This window comes from Lepisma saccharinum, chromosome 28 (genome assembly GCF_977018435.1).
Source record: "Lepisma saccharinum chromosome 28, izLepSacc3.1, whole genome shotgun sequence".
Taxonomy (NCBI): domain Eukaryota; kingdom Metazoa; phylum Arthropoda; class Insecta; order Zygentoma; family Lepismatidae; genus Lepisma; species Lepisma saccharinum.
The window spans coordinates 27,175,731-27,198,407 of NC_139256.1; the positions used below are offsets into that span (position 1 = coordinate 27,175,731).

At 37.7% G+C, this 22,677-nt stretch overlaps 1 protein-coding gene across 3 annotated transcripts in view; it reads left to right on the top strand.

Moving 5' to 3' along the window:
- Coq8 (ubiquinone biosynthesis protein COQ8, mitochondrial) overlaps positions 1–22,677 on the top strand; it is a 68,050-nt gene that overhangs the window by 21,168 nt on the left and 24,205 nt on the right. For all 3 annotated transcript variants that reach the window (XM_083114173.1, XM_083114171.1, XM_083114172.1), the window contains exons 3-6: positions 79–166; positions 3,659–4,044; positions 10,148–10,373; positions 18,695–18,819. In XM_083114173.1, coding sequence (XP_082970299.1) covers positions 79–166; positions 3,659–4,044; positions 10,148–10,373; positions 18,695–18,819 — 825 coding nt within the window. The remainder of the gene's footprint in view (positions 1–78; positions 167–3,658; positions 4,045–10,147; positions 10,374–18,694; positions 18,820–22,677) is intronic.

The following is a 22,677-nucleotide window of genomic DNA, read 5'->3' on the forward strand; positions in this document are numbered from 1 at the left end:
TCGGATATAAAGCGAACAACCTCTGTAGTATTATAAGTAGTTGCACAAATCATGTTGAAACAGTCTTTTTCTTTCCAGAGGGATGTGACAAAGAAGTTGACCGAAGCTGTTGAAAGATCTTCTATGGTGCTTGAAGGTGTCCGAGGATACATCACATATGGAAGAGGTAAAGATTCATGAATTGGTCTTTGCAAAATAAGTTTATTGTCGAGGTACTACGAGGGTCACTATTTATATTTTGAGCCTAACAATGAAAAAACAGGAATTTGGCATTGAAAGGTGCTTTATTGTTTTTTGAAGTATTCTCCTTTATGGTCAATACACTTTTGCATTTGTTCGAAACATTTGTCAAAGCAGTTTTTCCAATCTTCTTGAGACACCTCCATAATATGGTTTTTGAACGCATCAACGGCATCTTCCGCCGACGAAAAAGGTTGTCCACGCAATTTATTCTTGACATTCGGTAACAAGAAGAAGTCATTGCGTGCCAAATCAGGACTGTACATCGGATGACCCATCAATTCGATTTTTTGACTGTTCATAAAGTCGGTTGTTAGACGAGATGTGTGACAGCTGGCATTGTCTTGATGAAGAATGATCCGAGGGCGTTTGTTTGTTTTCCGTATTTGACCGAAGACGTCTGGCAAACAAATTGTTGTGTACCATTCAGAGTTGACCGTTCTACGTTCCTCTAAAGGCACAGTTGCCACATGACCAGTTTTCCCGAAAAAACAGGCGACCATTTGTTTCGATGTGCTTCGAGCGCGAACAACTTTTGTTGGATTGGGTTCATCTTGAAACACCCATACAGTCGACTGCTGTTTACGTTCCGGCTCATATGCATATATCCATGATTCGTCACCTGTTACAATCTTATATACGTCTTTTGAAGCACCACGATTGTATTTATTGAGCATTTGTTTGCACCAATTGACGTGAGCATCTTTTTGAGTTTTTGTCAAATTGTGTGGGATCCAACGAGAACATACCTTTCTCACAGCTAAATGATCATGTAATATTTTATATATGCTGGTGGAACTAATGCCTATGGTTGCCTCAATCTCACAGTATGTCATATGACGATCTTGCAGTATTAGGTTTTGCACAGCATCAATGTTTTCGTGAACAACAACTGATTTTGGACGACCTTCGCGAATCTCGTCGGTGAGCGAATGGCAGCCACGATTAAATTAGTTATACCAGCGTTTCACAGTGGCAAACGATTGGGCTTCATCGCCAAATGTGAAAGTAAGTTGATCGATGCACTCTTGTCTTGATAATCCACGTTGAAAATCGTAAAAAATCATCGCACGAAAATGTTCACGAGTTAATTCCATTTTATTGTTGTCGCGCAATCTCCAAGGCAACATAAACAACACAAATGAAGCTATTGACAAAACATTTGAAGTACGTTATGGTCAATAATGCCAGACGATTCCGTGCAAACGTCAAATCGCACCTAACTTCAATCAGTTTTGCCAAGGCTCAAAATATAAATAGCGACCCTTGTATTATGACTGAAACCTGCAGCATCTTGCTACGTTATTATTGCTTTTTTCCTCCCCTTCCAAAGGACAGCTCCAGTTTTCTCAGTTTGGATGATCGTCACGGAATCTCACATGTGAGACAGTAACACCTTTCTTGATGTGACATCTGTGGTCTCCCCTCACATGTTCTCTAATGGTGCTGACCTCCTTGGCAGAATGGTTGTCACAGCATACTATGATACCTCGTATCTCGGGCTCGAATCCTGGACTGGGCATTGGTGTCTTTTCAATCAATTTCAGCATGCTAGATTGCATGCAGAATTGATAGTTCTTCCGCTCGAGCGAAAAACGACCGAAAGAGCAAAATGCACTTGCTATTAGTACACGTATTTCTGTCATTTGTCTGTGGTAGTGAACCCTCAAATATGGATCGTGAAGTAAAAGACAAAGTAAAATTGAAAAATAAGTGAACATAGTCATCATCTCCATGTTAAAATGCAGTTTTGTGTATCTTACCGAGATATCTGAAAATGAAATTGATGATTATGGGCTGAAACTACCTAGACTGACATTTTATGTTTACAATTTTTTTCACATTCAAATGTTGTTTGATTGAATGTTATAACTGCGTTTTATTATTTTGCAGAATATGATTAGCCTATGCTTTTCGGTAAATGAACAATGATGTACACATACTTCTTGCACTATAATACGATATTTGTAATTGCTTAGGCTGGTCTGTCAGCATGTGTATCCATTTTACGTTTTGGTCTGTAGATATTGCATACTTTCATATGTGTGTCTTACATAATATACGAAATGATTATTTAGAATTGTAATTGCATAGAGTGGTTTCCTTCCATGTATGGGTTGTAGGTTGACAGTGCTGCTTATTAAACTCTGAAATACGAGACAATGCCAATCATTCCACTATGAGTGTGGTACGTTCGAGCGTAGCATGCTCGAGCGTGGGAGATTCGAACGAGTTTGAACGAGCGAAAGTGGTCCGATGCAGTACTCTAGTATACAGGCACTAACTCAAAGTGAAAATATATGTAGGTAGGCAATAGGTCTGTGCTAAAATGCAGCAAACTTGTGCAATCCTACATACAGAAGTCTACTAGATAAGAAACAAACACAAATTAAGGTTTTCATTTGACTCTTCCTTGTATACGAGGGTCATTCGGAAAGTAACCGCCGTTAGGGGTGTGGCGCTAGTAGTAGTGGGCAGAGCGCAACCGTTGTTACGTCACGCAATCTGGGATTCAGTAAGCTTCCAGCTGTGCTAGTGAGAGCACCGTAGTGCCGCACGTGTGCTGGTTATAACGTCACAAAATGTGTGCTACCATAAAAAATCTGTAAGCCGCAGACATTCATTGTGAATGTGCTATGACAGTCACTTCTGAAGTTACTGTAACACTTTGCAGAAACTGAGAAGAGCCATCCAGAACAAACGTCGCCGTCTGCTGACATCTGGGGTTCTGTTCGTGCATGACAACGCTCGCCCTCACACTGTTCGGCGAACACAAGACATTTTGCGCCAATTCAAATGGGATATTTTTAGATTATCCCTCATACAACCCGGACTTGGCTCCTCCTGATTTTCATCTGTTCACTCACATGAAGAAGTGGCTTGGGGCACAGCACTTTGCTGACGAAGAGGATCTTTAAAATGCTGTGACAGGTTGGTTAAATTCCCAGGCAGCCGAGTTTTATACAGAAGGGATTTGTATGTTAGTGATACACTATGACACGTGCTTGAATTTACATGGCAACTATGTTGAAAAATAGAGGACAATTGTACCTTTCATATGTAAAGTAAAAATTTGTTGTATCTATGCGGGTTTTTTATTTACAGCCAAACGGCGGTAACTTTCCGAATGACCCTCGTATAACCAGGTGAGTGCAAAGGATTTTGATCTGCAAAATAAATTATGTACATAGACATTTACTTTACAATTATTTTGTTATATCTATAAAAATATGAACCAAATGGCAGAATTTTGCACTAAATTAGAAGTTAATTAGTAAAATTATCAGTAATTTTACTGATTTTTCTATATTAAACGACACTGACTATTGTCTCATTCTAATTACAAGTTGAATATGTATCGATTTTTTATTATTTAAGTTGTATTTACTAATTGAGGATCTATTGTTTTCTTCCATAGCTGCTGCAGCAAGTGACTTGAAAATTGAAGATAGTGAATTGAATTCATATGGACACAGTTTGCATGGAAATTTAGATACATACAATATAGAAAATCTCATGGTGGATAAACAAGGAAGGCATGGTCAGAAATTGCATGAGAAGAGTCATGTGAATGAGCAGCAACAAGAAACTCAAACCAGAATTTACACAGTGCCTATTTCTCATGAAGCTGGTTTTCTCAGAACAAAGGACAATGGCCAGCAGTCAGACAAAAGTGCACCTGTTTCAGACTCAGTTTTGCCTAATGGAGGTGCCGATTCTACTGCTAGAGATACCTCAAAGCTTTCTCCAAAGCAAGATGTTGATGACAAGAGTGACACACAATGGGACAAAAGACGGCAGACGGTAAGTATTGAAGTTAGTGTTGAGCCAATACAACTCTCGTCCTATACTTACATTGTACATGTAGCAGTTAATGCAGTACCAGGTTTAATACTTAAGAAGATCAGCTTACTACTACATGGGAGATTCAGATTGAATATAACCCGAATAGCCCAAAGCTACATGTAAATGTGAGTAGAGTTGGAAGTTGTCGGAAAAAAACCAGCTTTTTTGAAGAAAAAAAACAGGAGCTTTTCCCCATGGCTTTTTTGGTTGGGCTTTTTTCGCCTTTTTTCACAAAAGTGTCTCAATTCAATGAAAATACAGGAGTTGGCAGTATTTTTCCTGTTCCATGGTTTTCGTTTATTTTCTTACTGTAAAATACACTCACTTCTAAATACAAAATACAATTTACAATATGAAATTCATAGCTAGACATAAACAGTGTTTTCAATAAAGCTGGCTTTTTTGAATGGGCTGTTCTTTTCGAGTGTTATCTTCATATTTCGGTAAGCTTATTGAATATATCTATATAGTATAAACATATTCACATAACTAGTTTTGTATGTGTTTTTAATACAACCTAATAGCATGATATGATTTTCAAAGTTTGAATTTGTTGTACGAACATGTACATGAAGCAAAAAAGAAAATACTGCTCTACCTTTTGAAAATCTAGCATCAAATCTCATTACATTAAATTTTGTGTGCAGTAAAATATAGCATTTGTATTCTGTCTTTCCAGTACATCATGTATAATATGGTTAAATGGCCACTACACCTGGTCACAGAGCAAGTAGTGACGTATTTTGTCTACTTGTTGCAGTGGTTCACAACCTTTGAGAGACCACGGCCCAGTAAATTTATTTCTTACAAGTTGATGCCCTGATCCCAGCAATGTCATTCATAAATACATTTCTGATCTTTAAAGTTTATAAAATATATACAGAGAAACTAGTACTCACTTTTATCCGCAAAGCTGTTTTTTCTTTTTCGATTAATTTCAGTGGCTACTGCCACCATCCTCGTTGGAACTTGCTGTACTGTTGCTTGGCGTGCATCAGGCCAGACACACTAACCAACCACAAGCAACCCAGCCACAATCAACCTCCAGCGGCCAATATAAATGGTTTGCCTTCCTCTATCATCCCACCACTTCCAGCCGCATAGCCAAATCCCTTCTCCCATATGGCATCAAAGTAGAACACAAACCCAATTTTTAAATAGCTGATAAACTGAACAAACACAAATGGTACTTCCTCTCCACCCTTGATAACCCAGGTGTATACAATGCAGAGTGTGAATGCAAGGCACATTACATCGGCAGGTCCATCAGATCTGTCAATGAAAGAATCCAACAGCACCTATCAGATGCGAAAAAAGCCCAACCCACTACTGGTTTTGCTAAACATATCAAATACAATAGCCATAAAATTCAAAAGATTCAAGTCAAACACACTGCCTACACACTCGTAGACACCAAAATCAAGGAACCGCATGCCGTAATGCACTTCCCGCATGAGCTAAACATCGATAGCGGGCAAGTGCACCACACTTGGATTCCCCTACTACAACAGTTATTGCCCGGAAATAGCAGACGACACAGACCCAGACGCACATTTAACAACAGTGCACCTAGCGGCAGCCAGAGAACTACGAACAAAAGACGCACGCCAAGCAACAGTACAGCAAGTTCCAACGAGGATGGTGGCAGTGTCCACTGAAATTAATCGAAAAAGGAAAAACAGCTTTCCAGATAAAAGTGAGTACCAGTTTCTCCGTATGTATTTATATCCTACCGTGTGTCTCTTTTCTTAATTATGACACGACCTTCAGTTTGAAATGAGATGTGATGCACTCTACCTCCACTGATGATTGAACCTCAGACCACTTCTTATTACAACGCAACAACATTACTTTATTCCACTCCAAAGGCCCATTCATTTATCAAACAACCGATATTTTTTCAACAGCAGTATTTCCACTTGTTCTCTGTGATTTACAGGCTAAATTAAATTTTAACCTCTGATGAAGTAGCAAACAATCTTGTTAAGTAGAGAGAACATTCAGACCGAAGCAACACATGACAGGAAGGGGGGGGGGGGGAGGGTCACATCAAAGTGACAAGTGACATGGGTCCCTTCAGTCTGTAAGCAAGCATCCACCACACATGCACAAACAAGACTGAGGTGTTGAAGGAGCTTTCAAACTGAAGTCACAGATGACAGGCGACACAGTCTCCTTCAGCATAAAGCAAGACATTCACCGTGCATGTAAGAACAACAGACTAAAGTGGCACGATGCACAACATTGAGAAAACAGAGTCCGAGCATCATTCAAGTGACATGTTTAGCTCATTGTCACACTTCGGTTCAAAAGGTTGAATGGATTACATTTTATCATTCACTAAAACTAAAAAAATCCATAATATTTTTTTATTAATGCTTTTTTGTTTGTAGAAGTGCAGTTGTTTATTAATTACAATAATTACCATCATTACCAACCAATTGTACACTGTCACTGGCATGAGTGCCTCGAATGAGACACATTCAAAGGTGGCACCTGATAAGCCCTCCAAGTGCATTTTGCCTGCTCATTACATTACATCTATGTTTTTATGAACAAAAGTAATAGAGAAGTTATATATTTTCAAGCAATGCAAAATCTAAAAATAGAGGTGGTTGGCCTGCACCCCTCCCCCCCCCCCCCCTTGGTAGGCTAGAGTTAAAATTGTATCTGAATCTGAACCACTATGCAATATGTGTCGACTGGGATTGACCAATATGTGTCTCTTGGCTGCTGTATCATGTAATTTTTTTAGCTACTTGTAAAATATGTCACTACAAACCTGTAAACTCATAACAGTATCTCAAAGTGAAATAGGTTAGCTGTAATTGGTAAAAAGCCAAAATTTGTTGTTGTTTTTTTTATCGAAAAAAAACGTCCATTCAAAAAAGGCAGCATTTTTGCAACTCGAAATGTGAGTACTGTTGTTGAAAAAGAAAGCAGTTTTTTTGTTATTATTACAGGAAAGAGTCTTACCAGTGGCTTCATGCTAATGCTGTTCTGTTGCCTTGTAATGATGGAATTCCAGGTTCAATTCGTAGTAAGGGCACAGTGGTTCGAATCCCATTCTGAACTGTAGCATCAGTGCCAGTTAGCCTATCTGAACAGAAAGTTGACTTTTTCAATCTTTTATAGTTTCAGTTTTAAGGCTGCCATGCTTCAGACAGCCTGTCATGCAAGTAATCTGTAGTTTAGAAACGTTGAAAATATGTAGATTGGAGGTTGGGAACAAACTGAAGTAAAACTGGGTAAAAAATAAAGGGATGGACTGATATGAAATTTTGTCCGATACCGATAAAGTACCAATATAAAATTTACCTAGATCAATAACTAATATTCCTCTCATCCAATATAAAATTCCAAATGGTTCATTGACCTTCTTAATAAATGTATGACACCTGAACCATACTTTTGCAATGCAAAGAATATTAAGATATTTACTTTTTTTAAAAAATCTGAAGGAGATTGTATGTATATCCATAAAAATTATACCGAAACAATATTGTACTAATTTGTAACACTGATATACCCATATCGGCTGGTACTGATAGAGTACCACGTAATCTGTCCTATCCCTACAAGAAAGTATATTGGCTTGAGTTAACACCAATATGAATTAGATTCAGTGCTTTGGAACTTGCTCGGTTCAAACTTTCATATGGGTCAATCCATATGAAGTCATACAACATAGTTGCTTGACCATTTATTAAAAAGTTTATTTTTTGTGTGGTATGAGCCTCATATGTTGACAGTTCAAAACCACTGTTATTTTATTTTTACTATCACCGATTTGAAGATGGCGGGCAATTTTTATCATGGCGAGCAACATTTTCTCCATTCGTAAGCATCAGCGGCAACTTTTTTATCTCAGCCCTGGTAAGTCCTACGACAATGAGACAAAATCTGTGATGTTAAGCACATTATAGGCTACAATTATATTTCTTTGTAATTTTCTAAATATTATTCCTTCATAATAAATTTTAAGGTCAAAATTGTGTATTTTAATCGCTCAAAATGACATTTTTGGACTTTTGTTTTAGGGGGAAGGCAGTTTGTTTGTCACTTGAATTTTTTTGTGCAAGTACCTGTGTACCAATAGTGTGTACTAAAATTATTTGAAGCTTGAGAATTTAATCCTTTTTTTTCTTCAGAGTCATAGGCATGCACTTTTTTTTAAAAAAAAAATCCAAATTCAGGGTTATATATCTCTGGTGGGCAGTTGTTTAAAAATCTGAAATTTGTACACAATACAGTACTCTATGATAAGTAACTTCAGTAAAAATTTTGAGTTTGAGATTCAATTGGTTCAAGAGATACAAAACTCGTGAAAAATTCAATATTTTGCATTAAATATGGTATGCCTAATTTCATTTCTTATTAACATTTTGTGTTAAAATTTTGCAAACTGTAATTTGGAATGTCAATAAACAACATTACAATCCTGAAATGGATCTACAATAAAGTATATATACGAGGGTGTGCTGAAATGTAAAGCTTCCTATGTTTTTATTTTCTTCGTTACCTTTGTAAACTCATTTTGGATTTTGAGCAACCATACATTGCACTTGAAAGACTTTCCCGCTTCTCCATTGAATGTTTCAAACTTCTATCGCCAGGGGGTGCTGAACAATTGTGAGGAAAATGGCAGCATGTAACCATGCAATGTCGGTGAAGCGCCTGAAGTAGCATGCAGTTATCGAGTTTCTAGCTGCAGAAAATGTGCTACATATTGACATTCATCTGAGACTAAAGGCATTTTATGGGGATGAATGCGTAGACATCAGTACTGTGCGATCTTGGGTTATTCATGCTCGTATAGAAAACCAAAGCTGAAGAATTCTCAGCGTATGTGAGAGAATGGAGTGGAAGGCCGCGAAATGCAACTGATGGAGGTCATCGGAATCGTATTCATCTTGGGTTTTCTTTATGAGTATGAACAGCTCAAGATCGCACAGTACTGATGTCTACACATTCATCTCCATAAAATGTCTTCAGTCTCAGATGAATGTCAATATGTAGCACATTTTCTGCAGTTAGAAACTCGATAACTGCACGCTACTTCAAACGCTTCACCAACATGCTGCCATTTTCCTTGCAATAGTTCAGCACCCCTTGACGATAGAAGTTTCAAACCTTCAATGGAGAAGCGGGAAAGTCTTATAAGTACAATGTATGGTTGCTCAAAATCCAAAATGCATTTACAAAGTAACAAAGAAAATAAAAACATAGGAAGCTTTACTTTTCAGCACGCCCTCGTATATATATACTTTATTGTAGTTCCATTGTAATGTTGTTCATTGACATTCCAAATTACAGTTTGCCAAATTTTAACACAAAATGTTAATAAGAAATGAAATTAGGCAATATATTTAATGCAAAATATTGAAGTTTTGTATCTCTTAAACCAATTGAATCTCAAACTCAAAATTTTTACTGAAGTTATTTATCATGGAGTACTGTATTGTGTACAAATTTCAGAATTTTAAACAAATGCCCACCAGAGATATTTAACCCTGAACTTGGATTTTTTTTAACAAAAAGTATATGTTTATGACCCTGTAAAAAAAAGGATTAAATTGACAAGCTTCAAATAATTTTAGCACACACTATTGGTACACAGGTGTCAAACAAACTGCCCTCCCCCTAAAACAAATGTCCAAAAATGTCATTTTGAGTGATTAAAATACACAATTTTGACCTTAAAATTTATTATGAAGGAATAATATTTAGAAAATTACAAAGAAATATAATTGTAGCCTATAATGTGCTTAACATCACAGATTTTATCTCATTGTCGTATTACTTACCAGAGCTGAGATAAAAAAAGTTGCTGATGCTTACAGATGGAGAAAATGACGCGCGCCATGATAAAAAATGCCCGCCATCTTCAAATCGGTGATATTAAAAATAAAATGACAGTGATTCTGAACTGTCAACATATGATGCTCATGCCACACAAAAAATAAACTTTTTGAAAATGGTCATGCAACTATCTTGTATGACTTCATATGGATTGACCCATATGTGTTTTATCCTTTCTAAATATTGATTTGTGTTTCAGCTAAGTGATACAGCAAAACAGAGGACGGTTCCATCATCTCGGCTGGGTCGTCTCATATCATTTGGAGGATTAGCAGCAGGACTTGGTTTAGGAACCGTAGCAGAGGTGACTAGGAGGTCTCTTGGTATAACGAATGACACATCGGTGAGCAATGCTGTCAGTTCTAACCCTTTCCTGTCTGAGGCAAATGCAGAACGGATTGTTAACACACTCTGCAAAGTGAGAGGTATTGCAGATTTAATAATTATCGTACAATGTTTTGTAGTGAAAATTATTTCTAGTATGGTTATTAAGTGTGGAACTTGATTCATAATTCTTTCATTTCAGTGAGGTTATGTATTACAGTTTTAAACTGTTCCTTGACTTTTGGGAATTTTGCATTAATTTACGTAAATTGTGTATTGCGAACACATATGTATTGGGGATTAGATGAATCAGTATTGGTAGAATCACCAGTAATGTTACTGTTTCAGTATATGTAGTACAAAAATGTGGTCATTTTGTTATTTTTATGAATACAAATGTACAATTAATATGTCCTGGCTTTGCAGAGAAAATGTCTCTCAGTATGCAGTTTCCTTTTCCAAAACAAAATCTATTACATTTACTTGGTTTCATACAGTTATAAGTTGGTTAATGACTATTCATGTTTTTCAAGGAACAGTTGCAATATTTTATTATACTGGTAAAATATCGTTGATAGTTAATTTTGTATCAGTATGTATTGATTTAGGCTTTGGAAATGTATTATGCAGGTAATAGGAAATATAAAGAAATTGAAGACGATCGATGAAAAAGAAATGTGTAAAATTTTGAAATATTATATTTTGACCCTGTTGGAAATTTAATAGTGGCAACACTGTTGTATATACATCATGAACCGGAACCAGTGCTTCTCACTTATACCACATGTTAGTTTGATACCTAAGCTACTGCCCAGTAAACTGGTACAATACTAGGTACATGCACAGTAACGAGAGGAATAGTGTATCGTTGGAGTTGGCGGTCTAAAGTTGTGTAGTCAGAACCCCACTAATGTTAAAGTTCTTGTGATTCTCGCCATTCCTCCATGACAGGCTGTCAATGTGCAGTATTGCTGTTCATTTTTGGAACATAACCTGCAACCTGCGTTGCAACCTGTGGCTGATTTGTTAGCTTGTTGGGGCTGGCAGGTGCTCTACCAGACCCTGTGACTTTGATTTGATCCCCAAGATGAAGCTTCCAAACTATTCCAGTGATTCTTCAGGCAATAGACCACTACATTCAAACCATCAACAGAACAGGCACTGCTGCAGAAATACTCCACATCTCTTGCAACTGGTTGTACACAATGCTGGTGTCTACATCGAAGGGCTGTAAAAGTTTCACAGAGGTATCCTTTTATATCATTTGAGAATAAATAGTTGCCATTATTAAATTTCCAACCCACGTATGTACCCCCAGAGTTTCCTCCAGGTACCCAGTTCATACGATGCTGGGTGGGCACCGGAGCCGCTTGAATAGGTGGAAAACATGCTGGTTCTCCTCGACCAGGGATCGAAACCGGGTGTCTCGCATGGTTGTCAGATGTTTTTGTAAAGACAGGTTTTTTTGTGGGTTTCTTCACAATTCTATATCATTTTACTTGAGAGTTGAATGTAGCTGGAAAAACAGCTTTCTTGAAAAATAAAACAGGGTTTTCTTTCTTTTTTTGCCATGGTTCTTTTGGTTGTGATTTTTTTGATTTTTTCCACCATTTTTCTCAAATCAGTGGAATCTCATTGGTACACATTTCACAACATTTTTCTTATTTTGTACCTTCTTGAAATTATTGGGACTGAACCCATTCCAATACAATACCCACTGCTGAACATTGTAACAATGAATGTTTTCAGAATATTTAAATATATATATTACAATTATACCACATTAATTTAATAAAGTATTATTTTAAAATATTCAAATAATTACACTGCAATAGTGAAATGGCTATGATTTATCACGAAATACAAGTGAACACAACACTGGTGCAAAATAAATTATAAATTTTGAATTTTACATAATCTTCAGTTAATAGTCTGCGAGTGTTGCAGGACATTTTTGTGGATACTCAGACAACTTTTTCTTTATAGCTGATCAGCAATGATTTATTCATTCTTAGTTTTGAACTTTTAACCACTGTTATTTCTAAAAATACCAACATTTCGGTGGCTGATTCTGCCTCCGTCTTCAGGGTAGTGTGTGATCTACTAAATGACATTGCAATTCCTGGACACATGTGTTTGGGGATGGTGTCTATAGAGAGAATAAATTGTTGCCTTGTAGGATTATTCTCGGTGGCCAAGGCTCCACCTCGTCTGTCGGTTAAAAGGACCTGTTGTACATGAAGTTGCCAGGGAGAGTTATGAGAGGCCCAGGCTCCACTTCGTCTGGTGGTCACTTCAAGACTGTTTTTCTATATAGGTTGCCAGGGAAGATTAATTTGCAGTGGCCCAGGCTCCACCTTGTCAAAGGATTGGTACCGTAGGGAATCAACCCTAAAAAATGTAATGCTCCTTCAGTGCCGCTTATGTGCAACTGTAAGACCCTGAATGGTTGTGGACATACAGTTCTGCCAGTACGTGTGCTACACTGATCCTCGTTTTTATGCTGACTGTACCAAGCGGGGTTGGAGATGTATCTGTAAAGGGCATTACATTTTTTGGGGTTGATTCCGAACGGTATCAATACTTTGACAAGGTAGAGCCTGGGCCACCGCAAATTAATTCTGCCTGGCAACCTACAGAGAGAAACAGTCTTGGTGTGACCACCAGAAGAAGTGGAGCCTGGGCCTCTCATAACTCTCCCTGGCAACTTCATGTACAAGAGGTCCTTGTAACCGACAGACGAGGTGGAGCCTTGGCCACCGAGAATAATCCTACAAGGCAACAATTTATTCTCTCTATAGACACCATCCCCAAACACATTATGTGTCCAGGGATTGCAATGTCATTTAGTAGATCACACACTACACTGAAAACGGAGGCAGAATCAGCCTCCGAAACATTGGTAATTTTAAAAATAACACAGTGGTTAAAAGTCCAAAACTAAGAATTAGACAACTTTGTTTGACACAGAAACACACACATAAGTCGTAACAAATTAGAAAACTAGAAGGAAAGGATTATCAGTACAATATAAAAAGAAAAGATCTATAAAATACCTAAAAGTACTTACGTTGGTGAGTATATGATTTCCATGAAACTACGTTTCGGGATGTAACTACTCCCTTCATGAAGTGGATAGGCTATGCCAATTTAATTATACCATTGGCTGCGTCGAACAAGACATGGATCAAGAGGTATGGTAAAAATGGATGAAAGATTAAAATGTGATTTAAGTCAGCTGAACATGTGTAGGCGCCTTATTCCTACCATTACGTTGGAATCCTAATGTAAAAATCCGTAAAACCCATCTAAAACAAATTTTCTAAAACACGTTAAAAACTCTTTTCCAGAGGGGATTCAGTGAACGCAGTACAGCTGTCTAAGGAGGCCTCTCATGGAATGCCGGAAGTTGTGCGGTGTATTTCCCTCTTATTCCTTTCCCCCCACCCCTACTTCCTTTGGGTTATGTTATTACTAGCTCGAAATCTATTATTTCAGGAGACACGTTGATCACAGCCAGGGTGACCTGGAAGCCGATTTTTTCTCTTGTTGTATCCCACCTTTGAACATTTTAATCCATTTTTTTCAATGTTCCCATCCTCTCTGTGTAGTTTATTATCCCTCCTTTTACAGATATACGCTGCTTCATATACATTCCTACTTAATGGTTTATGATCAACTCTCGTTATTTCTCGCTTCTGAATTTCACGTTCTTCCTCTATCGCGTGTTCTGATAGTCCAGTTCTTGGGGTTCCTTCTCTTATGTCTTTGTCATGCTCCCCCCACTTAATTTTCATGCCCCAGCGGGTTTGAGCCATATATTCTTTATTACACAAACATGTTAAAACCCCTTTTTCATTTTCCGTGTTATTCTGCTTTTCTTTCCCATCCTTTGTATATTGTGTGAAATGTTTCTCTACTGTTCGTGCTGCTCTCATCCCGCATTTAATGCCAAATTCTTTAGCTACTCTTTCTATTGTATCCGAAATTCCTTTGAAATATGGAATGGCGATATATTTGTATTTCTTATTCACCAAGTTAATTTTGTTTTCTTGCATCTTTTTTCCCTTATCACTGTCCGTTTCTTGCCCCTCTCTCCTATCCTTGTTACATATCTTGTACGCTTTCCTACGTATTTTATTCAGATGTTCCTCTCTGTATCCATTCTTTTTTCTCATCCTATAGATCCATTCTTCTTCTTTTTCCCTCTCCTTTTTTGGACTGCATAATCGTATTCCCCGGATGAAAAAGTTAAGAAAGATGTTATGTTTTGTTCTTTTGACATGTTCTGACTTGCTATGAATGTATACCGTATTCTCGTGTCTATTAGCCGCACGCGTGTATAAGCCGCACCCCCTTTTTTGGCCTTATATTTCAGGAAAATAAAATTTCTCGTGTATAAGCCGCAAGATTGACTTTTTTTTTTGAGTAGGTAGCAAATTTCAAGTAAGTATTTTAAAAGTATTTTAACCTTTATTTTAGTTCAATGATCTACATATTAATACCGTATCATTCAGTTTGAGTCCTCAAAGCCCTTATTCACTGTCGTTGCTGCTACTCGTTGCAATATTTTCTGCTCAAGAGGTATTGTCATCTTCATCACTAGCATCATCATCCCACAACATTTCATCCTGGGTACCATCTAGGCCATTGTATATGCCGCACTTTAGAAAACCCTTCACAATTGTCTTTAACTTTACGCTTTCCCATGCTGCCAGAATCCATTCACACACTTGCTTGACAGTCGGACGTTTGATCTTTCCTGTTGCTGTAAGCTCGTGGTTTCCTGCACTAATCCAGTCATTATACAGATGCTGGAACGCAGTTTTAAACGAGCGAATTACACAAACGTCTAGGGGCTGCAGTACAGACGTTAGACCCCCAGGAATCACAGCTACATCCGTTTTCAACTGTTGTAATTTTGTCTGCATTCTGTCTGTTAGGTGACCATGAAAGCTGTCCCACACCAGCAAACTCTTTTGCTTCAGCAATGCACCAGACCTTCCATTCCACACTTTGTCTATCCAGTCCAATACCAGTTCTTCTTCCATCCATCCTTTTCCAGTTTCCTTCTATCCGCGACCCAACATTACAGTGCATCGTTGTTTCTCTCCACCCGTGGTCTTGATCGATACGGTGTGCAAGCCCCTCGGTGCAACTGTGCTGGACATAGGCATGTCCCAGTAAATAGGTGTTTGACCCACGTTGCCGATCTGAGACAAGCTATAATCATTGGACTTTCGCTTTCGAATCACGTATTTGTGAAATTTAACAATTTTCTGATCAAAGTCTGCAGGGAAACATTGCGCAATTGTTGTCCTACGGCGAAGCGATAAACTTTTCCTACGCATAAAACGCGAACACCATCCCACACTAGCTCGGAAAGCTTGACGACTGATGTCTAACTTTGAAGCTACTTCACGAGCTTGAAAACGTATCATGTCTACGATTACAGCATAGCCAGTACTTCTTCTCTCATTCACAAAGGCCAAAACTTCTACCTGTGGAAATTTGGATCCTTTTCCATGAAATGTCTTTCTCTTTCCACTTGGTGCAGCAAGTTGTTCCTTCTGATTTCACCATCGACGAATGTTAGACTCGTCCACATTGTAATATCGTGCTGCAGATCTGTTGCCGTTTCCTTCAGCATATAGTATCGCTTTAAGTTTAAAATAAGCATCGTAGCTGATTCTTCTGCCAGACATGCTCCCTTTGATAGTACCAACCTTGACCTCAGGCCAACAACTTTCTTTAACAACTTCACTTTACTGAATGGTTTCCAGATCAATACGACAGTATGGATGATTCGTGTTCAATATATCATATTGTTGCAAAAAAAAAAGTTTAAAGATAAGATATCATATTGTTGCAAAGCCTGCTACAGATGTATTGTTGTTGGATTTGCTGTTAATGAATTGTTATGTGATAAAGATAACAAATCAACATATGTATTTTAGTATCCTAGCAGTATCTGCACTTTATTTTATTCGCGTGTATAAGCCGCAAATGTTTTCTCATTCTTGTGTATAAGCTGCACATGCTTCTCTTATCATTCGCGTGTATAAGCCGCACCCCATTTTTTGGTCCACTTTTCGGGGGGAAAAAGTGCGGCTTATAGACGCGAGAATACTGTAAATCTCCGGCAAGGGTTTTAATTTTTGTTCCGGTTCTGATGATTTTTAAATCTAAGAAGCCCATTACATCCTTTGCCATCTCTTATTTTGTGAATTTAATTCGTGGGTCTTATTCCCCCAATATATCAAATAATTTCAGAAGATGAGCTTTTCCCCCTATAACCAGAACGTCATCGACGTATCTCCCGAAATTTAATATTTCCTACCATTTGTTCTAAGGCAGTTTTTTTCTATAAAATACATGAAGATCCCTGATGCGATCCCTGAAATAGGGTTTCCCATGGCCAATCCCTCTTTCTGTATGTACACTTCTACGTTGAAACTGAAATAGTTATATCTAGTACATAAGTCAAACCACCGTACATATTCCCAAGCTACAACTATATCTGCACCTTTTTCTCTAAGCAATCTAAATTAACAGTCGGCTGCTTTGTCTCTCGGAACGTTAGGGTAGAGGTTTACCACATCAAAGCTCATTATTTGATCATCTTTATCTAACTCTAGATTTTCGATCTTCTCTTTTACTTTCTTAGAATTATTAAAGCTGAATTCTGTGTTATTTCCCACTTCTTTAATTTTCGTTACAAGAGTTTTTGTTAAGTTATATGCAGGGTGGGAGTACATAGGAATGATCGGTCTTAGTGGTACCCCTCCTTGTGGGTTTTGGGGATCCCAAAGGCAACTGGAATTTTTCCCTTTTTGCAGCATTCGATTAGTTTCATTTTCTCCAGAACAAAAATTAAAACCTGGGTTTTTCATAAAACCCTTGCCGGAGATTTATGCATCCATAGCAAGTCAGAACATGTCAAAAGAACAAAACACAACCTCTTTCTTGACTTTTTCATCCGGGGAATACGATTATGCAGTTCAAAAAACGAGAGGGAAAAAGAAGAAGAATGGATCTATAGGATGGAAAAAAAGAATGGATACAAGGAGGAACATCTGAATAAGATATGTAGGAAAGCTTACAAGATATGTAAAAAGGGTAGGGTAGAGGGGGAAGAAAGAAACAGTGATAAGGGAAAAAAGACGCAAGAAAACAAAATTAACTTGGTGAATAAGAAATACAAATACCGTATTTACGCGTGTATAGTGCATGTGCGTGTATAATGCGCACTCTGGTTTTGGATGGGTAAAAGTGACAAAAAATTATAACTCGTATATAATGCGCAGTACAATCCAGTTTCAAGAAATGACTTCCTTAGTTGTAGGTTGTAAAACTGTTGCTATGCTGATCAAGAGTGAATGATGTCATACCTATTCAATTGCTCATTCCAATTTTTTCAAAATATATACTTTTTTCTTTCCGTGACTAATGTAACATTTTTACGAGGCAAATTCAGGACCTTCCAAATAGCAGTTAGCAGAACAAGATTTCTTCCATTAAGGAATTTACACACTCCATGTGTGTCATATTATTTTTCCAGTAATACATTTTAATTTTTTATTGTATTTTTCCTTATGTTTTCTTTCATCCAAAGTACCATAAAAATTAGAACGTTTCTTCATTTTTTGATGAACTTATTTCAACCGCATCTCACATTAGTGTCGTTATCTTGTATGGAATACTGTTTCTGTATTCAGAAACTGCAGGATTCAAGCTTTACAACGATATATAACATGATATAGTTCCGTAAACATGAAAAATTAATGCAAGTGTCCCAAAATCATGGAATGACCCTGTACGGTTTCATGTTGGCTGTCTGAATTATTCTGTGCATAATACGCACCACCCTTTTTGGGGGCAAAAATTTTGAAAAAAAGTGCGCATTATACACGAGTAAATACGGTATATCGCCACTCCATATTTCAAATGAATTTCGGAAAAGGTAGAAAGAGTAGCTAAAGAATTTGGCATTAAATGCGGGATGAGGGCACCACGAACGTTAGAGAAACATTTCACACAATATAAAAAGGATGGGAAAGAAAAGGAGAATAGAACAGAAATTGAAAAAGGGGTTTATAATATAACATGTTCGTGTAATAAAGAATATATGGCTCAAACCTGCTGGTGCATGAAAATTAGGTGGGGGGAGCATGACAAAGACATAAAAGAAGGAACCCCAAGAACTGGACTATCAGAACACGTGATAGAGGAAGAACATGAAATTCAGAAGCGAGAAATAACGAGAGTTGATCATAAACCATTAAGTAGGAATGTATATGAAACTGCGCATACCATGTAATTTATATCAAATAAGGTAGAATGCAACATATTGTGTTCAATATTTGTAAATATAATCTGACTGTACCACTTTCTGAGCCAAATCTCTTCATATTTATTACAGGAGCAGCTCTGAAGATAGGCCAGATTTTAAGCATCCAGGATAATAGTTTGATTAGTCCTCAGCTCCAGAAAGCTTTCGAACGTGTTCGGCAATCTGCAGATTTTATGCCTACATGGCAAGTGGAGGTTTGTAGTCACAATTACTTACTATTTTAAACTTAGCAAAAGAACAATAGCATTCTGGACTTACCAGAGAATATAAGCTTGTAAAGAATTAATTAACTTACTAGTGGATAGAAAATTTAAAAGTTTCATGTAGATCTACAGGGGATGGACAAAAATATGGAAAGACCTGCGAAGAAATGCTGGAATGCTGTAACTAATAAGGTGCTGGACCGTCTTTAGCTTCCAAAATGGCCTGCAGTCTCCTAGGAATGGACAAATTCAAATCCTGGATGGTGGTTAACGGGATCTTGCAGCATTCTTCATGCAAAACATGGTCACAACCCTTCTCAGTGTCCGTTTGTCTCTGTCGCTCAGTGTACATTTTCATCCACGCAGGTGTTTATCTGATGATGTCTTTCCGGACACACTATTGTGTCATCATGATTTTGGATAGAGTCCCTCTTGATATGCCAAATAACATGGCTACTTTGGTAACATAGGCCCCTGCAAGGCAGGCACCAACAATTTGCCCTCTTTGAAACACTGTCAGCTCTGACATTATTCAGTATCAACTGCACCTCACGCCATCTACAGTGCAACTGTCGACTCCTACCAGTTAGACAGGGTCCTATCTCACGGCGCAAAACAAAAGAATGTCGCACCGCGTCCAATTTCAAGTGGAAAAATTGCGTCGATATCACCCGTTCCGATGTCGTGGTGTTTCCATATTTTTGTCCATCCCCTGTATATGCTACTGTATTACATTTTTGTTAGAATTTAGAGTAAAAACGGTTGGTTGAATAATCTAAAATGTACTTTGTGTGTATAAAATGACCCAACCATCCTTCTAAGCTTATTATTAAGTGTCCACCTTAAGATGAAGAGTGACAGTTTCATACCAGGGGCATATTTTTTTTTCAACATCGTCACTGCTACTAAAAAAAAAACCTGATGAACAAGAGAGTATGAATTTCTCCCCATGTTGCAAGTGAAAGCATTTTTTAGAGTTGATTATTAAGCTAGATGTGATAAATACGGAGAAACTAGTACTCACTTTATCCACTAAACTGTTTTTTTCTTCTTGAAGAAAGCAGAATTAACAGTTTCGCAGATAAAGTGAGTACTAGTTTCTTCGTATTTATATACTACCACATCTCTCTTTTCTCAATTATGAACTAGATGTGATGTTTGAAAAATATGATTAATAAGAATTTTCAGAACCTCATGTATTCCTTATAGAGAAAAAGATCGCCAACTTCAGCTTCAAGTTATGACTAATCAAATGAAAATTTTGACTTTTTCACCAACCAAGCAAATCTTTAACCTGTTCTCCTTAATTTCGTATTTTTTCTGTGCCATCCAAAGTTTGATATTCCGTAGAGAACAAATAAAATAACACTCCCATAAGCATAATGCTGGGTTTTGTACTACTCCTACGACTGTCCAATGCACAGGCCTCTCTTTCCCCTGCTCCTCCCAGGGAAAGGTCTGTGGGGGAAGGAGCAGTTTAGGACCCTTGCATCTGGCTAAACCCAAACTGTTTCTCCTGTCCTTCATATATATATTTGCTAGGCCTGAGTTAAATAACATTTTAGCAGGGTTGCTACACGTCTGGAAAACCTGGAAAACTGGGAAATGTGAGGGAATGTGGCTTATCAGGGAAATGTCAGGGAATTTTGCAGATCGTCTGGAATTTACGTGCATTTTGGAGTCTGCAAGAGGAAAAAGTTGCAAATTAAACAAGCAGTTCACTTCCACTTCTGGATTCTGTTCTTGTGATTCCACTCTGTAATAAATTTTCACTTTTATAATAATAGATATTAGAAAGAATATCAAAGTAAAACTTGCACTCCAGATATCTGATTGATAACTAAAGTACATTGACAATATGATCATAATTATCGGAAAGGTTGGTGAAGATGAGGTTATTGTCTATTATATTATAAATCTTAGTCTTGGCATTTCCTATAGAATTCCTATATGCAACAAAAATTCTCCAGATGCTGTGTACTTACCATGTGACAATTAATGAACTATATAAAATAAAACGGAAATTAGTGACAAACCACATAGTACACAAACTGCATTGCACATGTAAACAGCACTACAGACATTCGGATTTAGGTTACGATATGTTTGATATGTCTGCCATCTCTGGCGATGATGTGGAGCAGATGAACAGCAAAATTCTGCATGACCCGCTGAAGTGTCAAAACATCAATGCTGTCGATGACCTCCTGAATGGCAGTTTTCAGCTCGGCAATGGTTTTGGGGTTATTTCTGTACACCTTGTCCTTAACATAGCCCCACAAAAATGAGTCACATGTGTTCAGATCCGGGGAATATGGCGGCCAAGCGAGTCCCCTTCCAGTGGCCTCTGGGTACCCCAGTGCCAGAATGCGCTCAAAAAAATACTCCTCCAGGACGTCAAACACTTCCTTTGCGCCGCAATCGGACTGTTACTGCTCGCATAATAGGCCTTCACAAGTGATATACGCTCCTGCATGCTGTACGTTGACATTTTCACTTGCAAATGGCCGACATCAACACGTTGCGTGCGCATACGCATACAAATTCCCATCATGCCCTGTGGCCAGCCACGCAGTTTGGATGTCATCACGCGAACCGTTCAGAAATTATGACGGTTTTATTTCATATAGTTCATTAATTGTCACCCAGTACAAATGTAAGCAAATGAGCAGCATTTTCTGTGACACTATAAATCCACCAGAAAATGAAAAATTGTGTACGTTTTATGAACTTTTTCTGTTGTTTTATATTGTGGAGATCTGTTACGGTGAAATAATGTACCTCTGTTAACTTAGACTGAAGGCTAGATGCATATGATTGTAGCACCCAATACATTTGATGCCGATTGTAATTTTACATTTTACTCTTCGAATTTTCATGTGTTCTTGTATGTGTAGAATGAAATTTGCTAAAAAAAAGTTGTGAAAGTGAATATTTATAATAATTAACGGATTATATATTTAATTGAAAAAATACAAGGTTCGAAAGCAAAAATCGTTTTTGGACTGGAAAACCTGGAAATGTCAGGGAATTTCATAATAAAAAAATCGTAGCAACCCTGAAGACACTTACCAATTCGGACTGATACTTGAAAATTGTTGCAATGAAAAATGGTCTAAATATTCATTTATATCAGTACGTTGTACTAAAATTATATGCATCAATTTACTATAGTTTTACTTTAAAGTCAGGCCTGAGCTGATAATAATTTATCGGTATCAATCAATTCCAGTGTATTGGAAAGTATCACTTGGATTGTACTTACTGAGACAGTGAAATTGCAGTTATATACTTCGCGAGTACATTTGTCTCATTTTTTTTCTCATTAGTAAGTTTTTCCTGGAAGTCCCTGCCAATTTTCGTAAGGCTGTGTATTATTATATTTCAGTTATATGATTTTCAGATATATATGCGATTTTTCAAATTATACTTTCAATGATTTCAGTCCCAACAAGGAAAAGATTTTAGTTAGTGCTTGCTCGAAAGAGTTCTGCTTTTGGAGTTCAAGATTTCCCTGAAGATGACGTGCCACCTGTTCCAGGCAGGTTTCCGTATCAGCTACAACCATACAACCGGACTCTCGACTTGGGATTCTATTTTTGTGACTTGGATGGGAGATCAGGGGATAAAATGCACCCTTAAACCAGATTGAGCCTTGCTAAATAATCCTGCTTGTGTTCATTGCATTGCCTAGGGCAAGCCATATGTACCTGAAGTAGGTCTGAAACCAACCATTGGAGAGGTTGCTTGGCTTCTGGCAAATTTTATGACATCGGTAGGGCTTGGAAAACCGAAACTGGGAAACGAGAGTTACACTAAACATAATATCGAGATAAACGTCCTAATGTT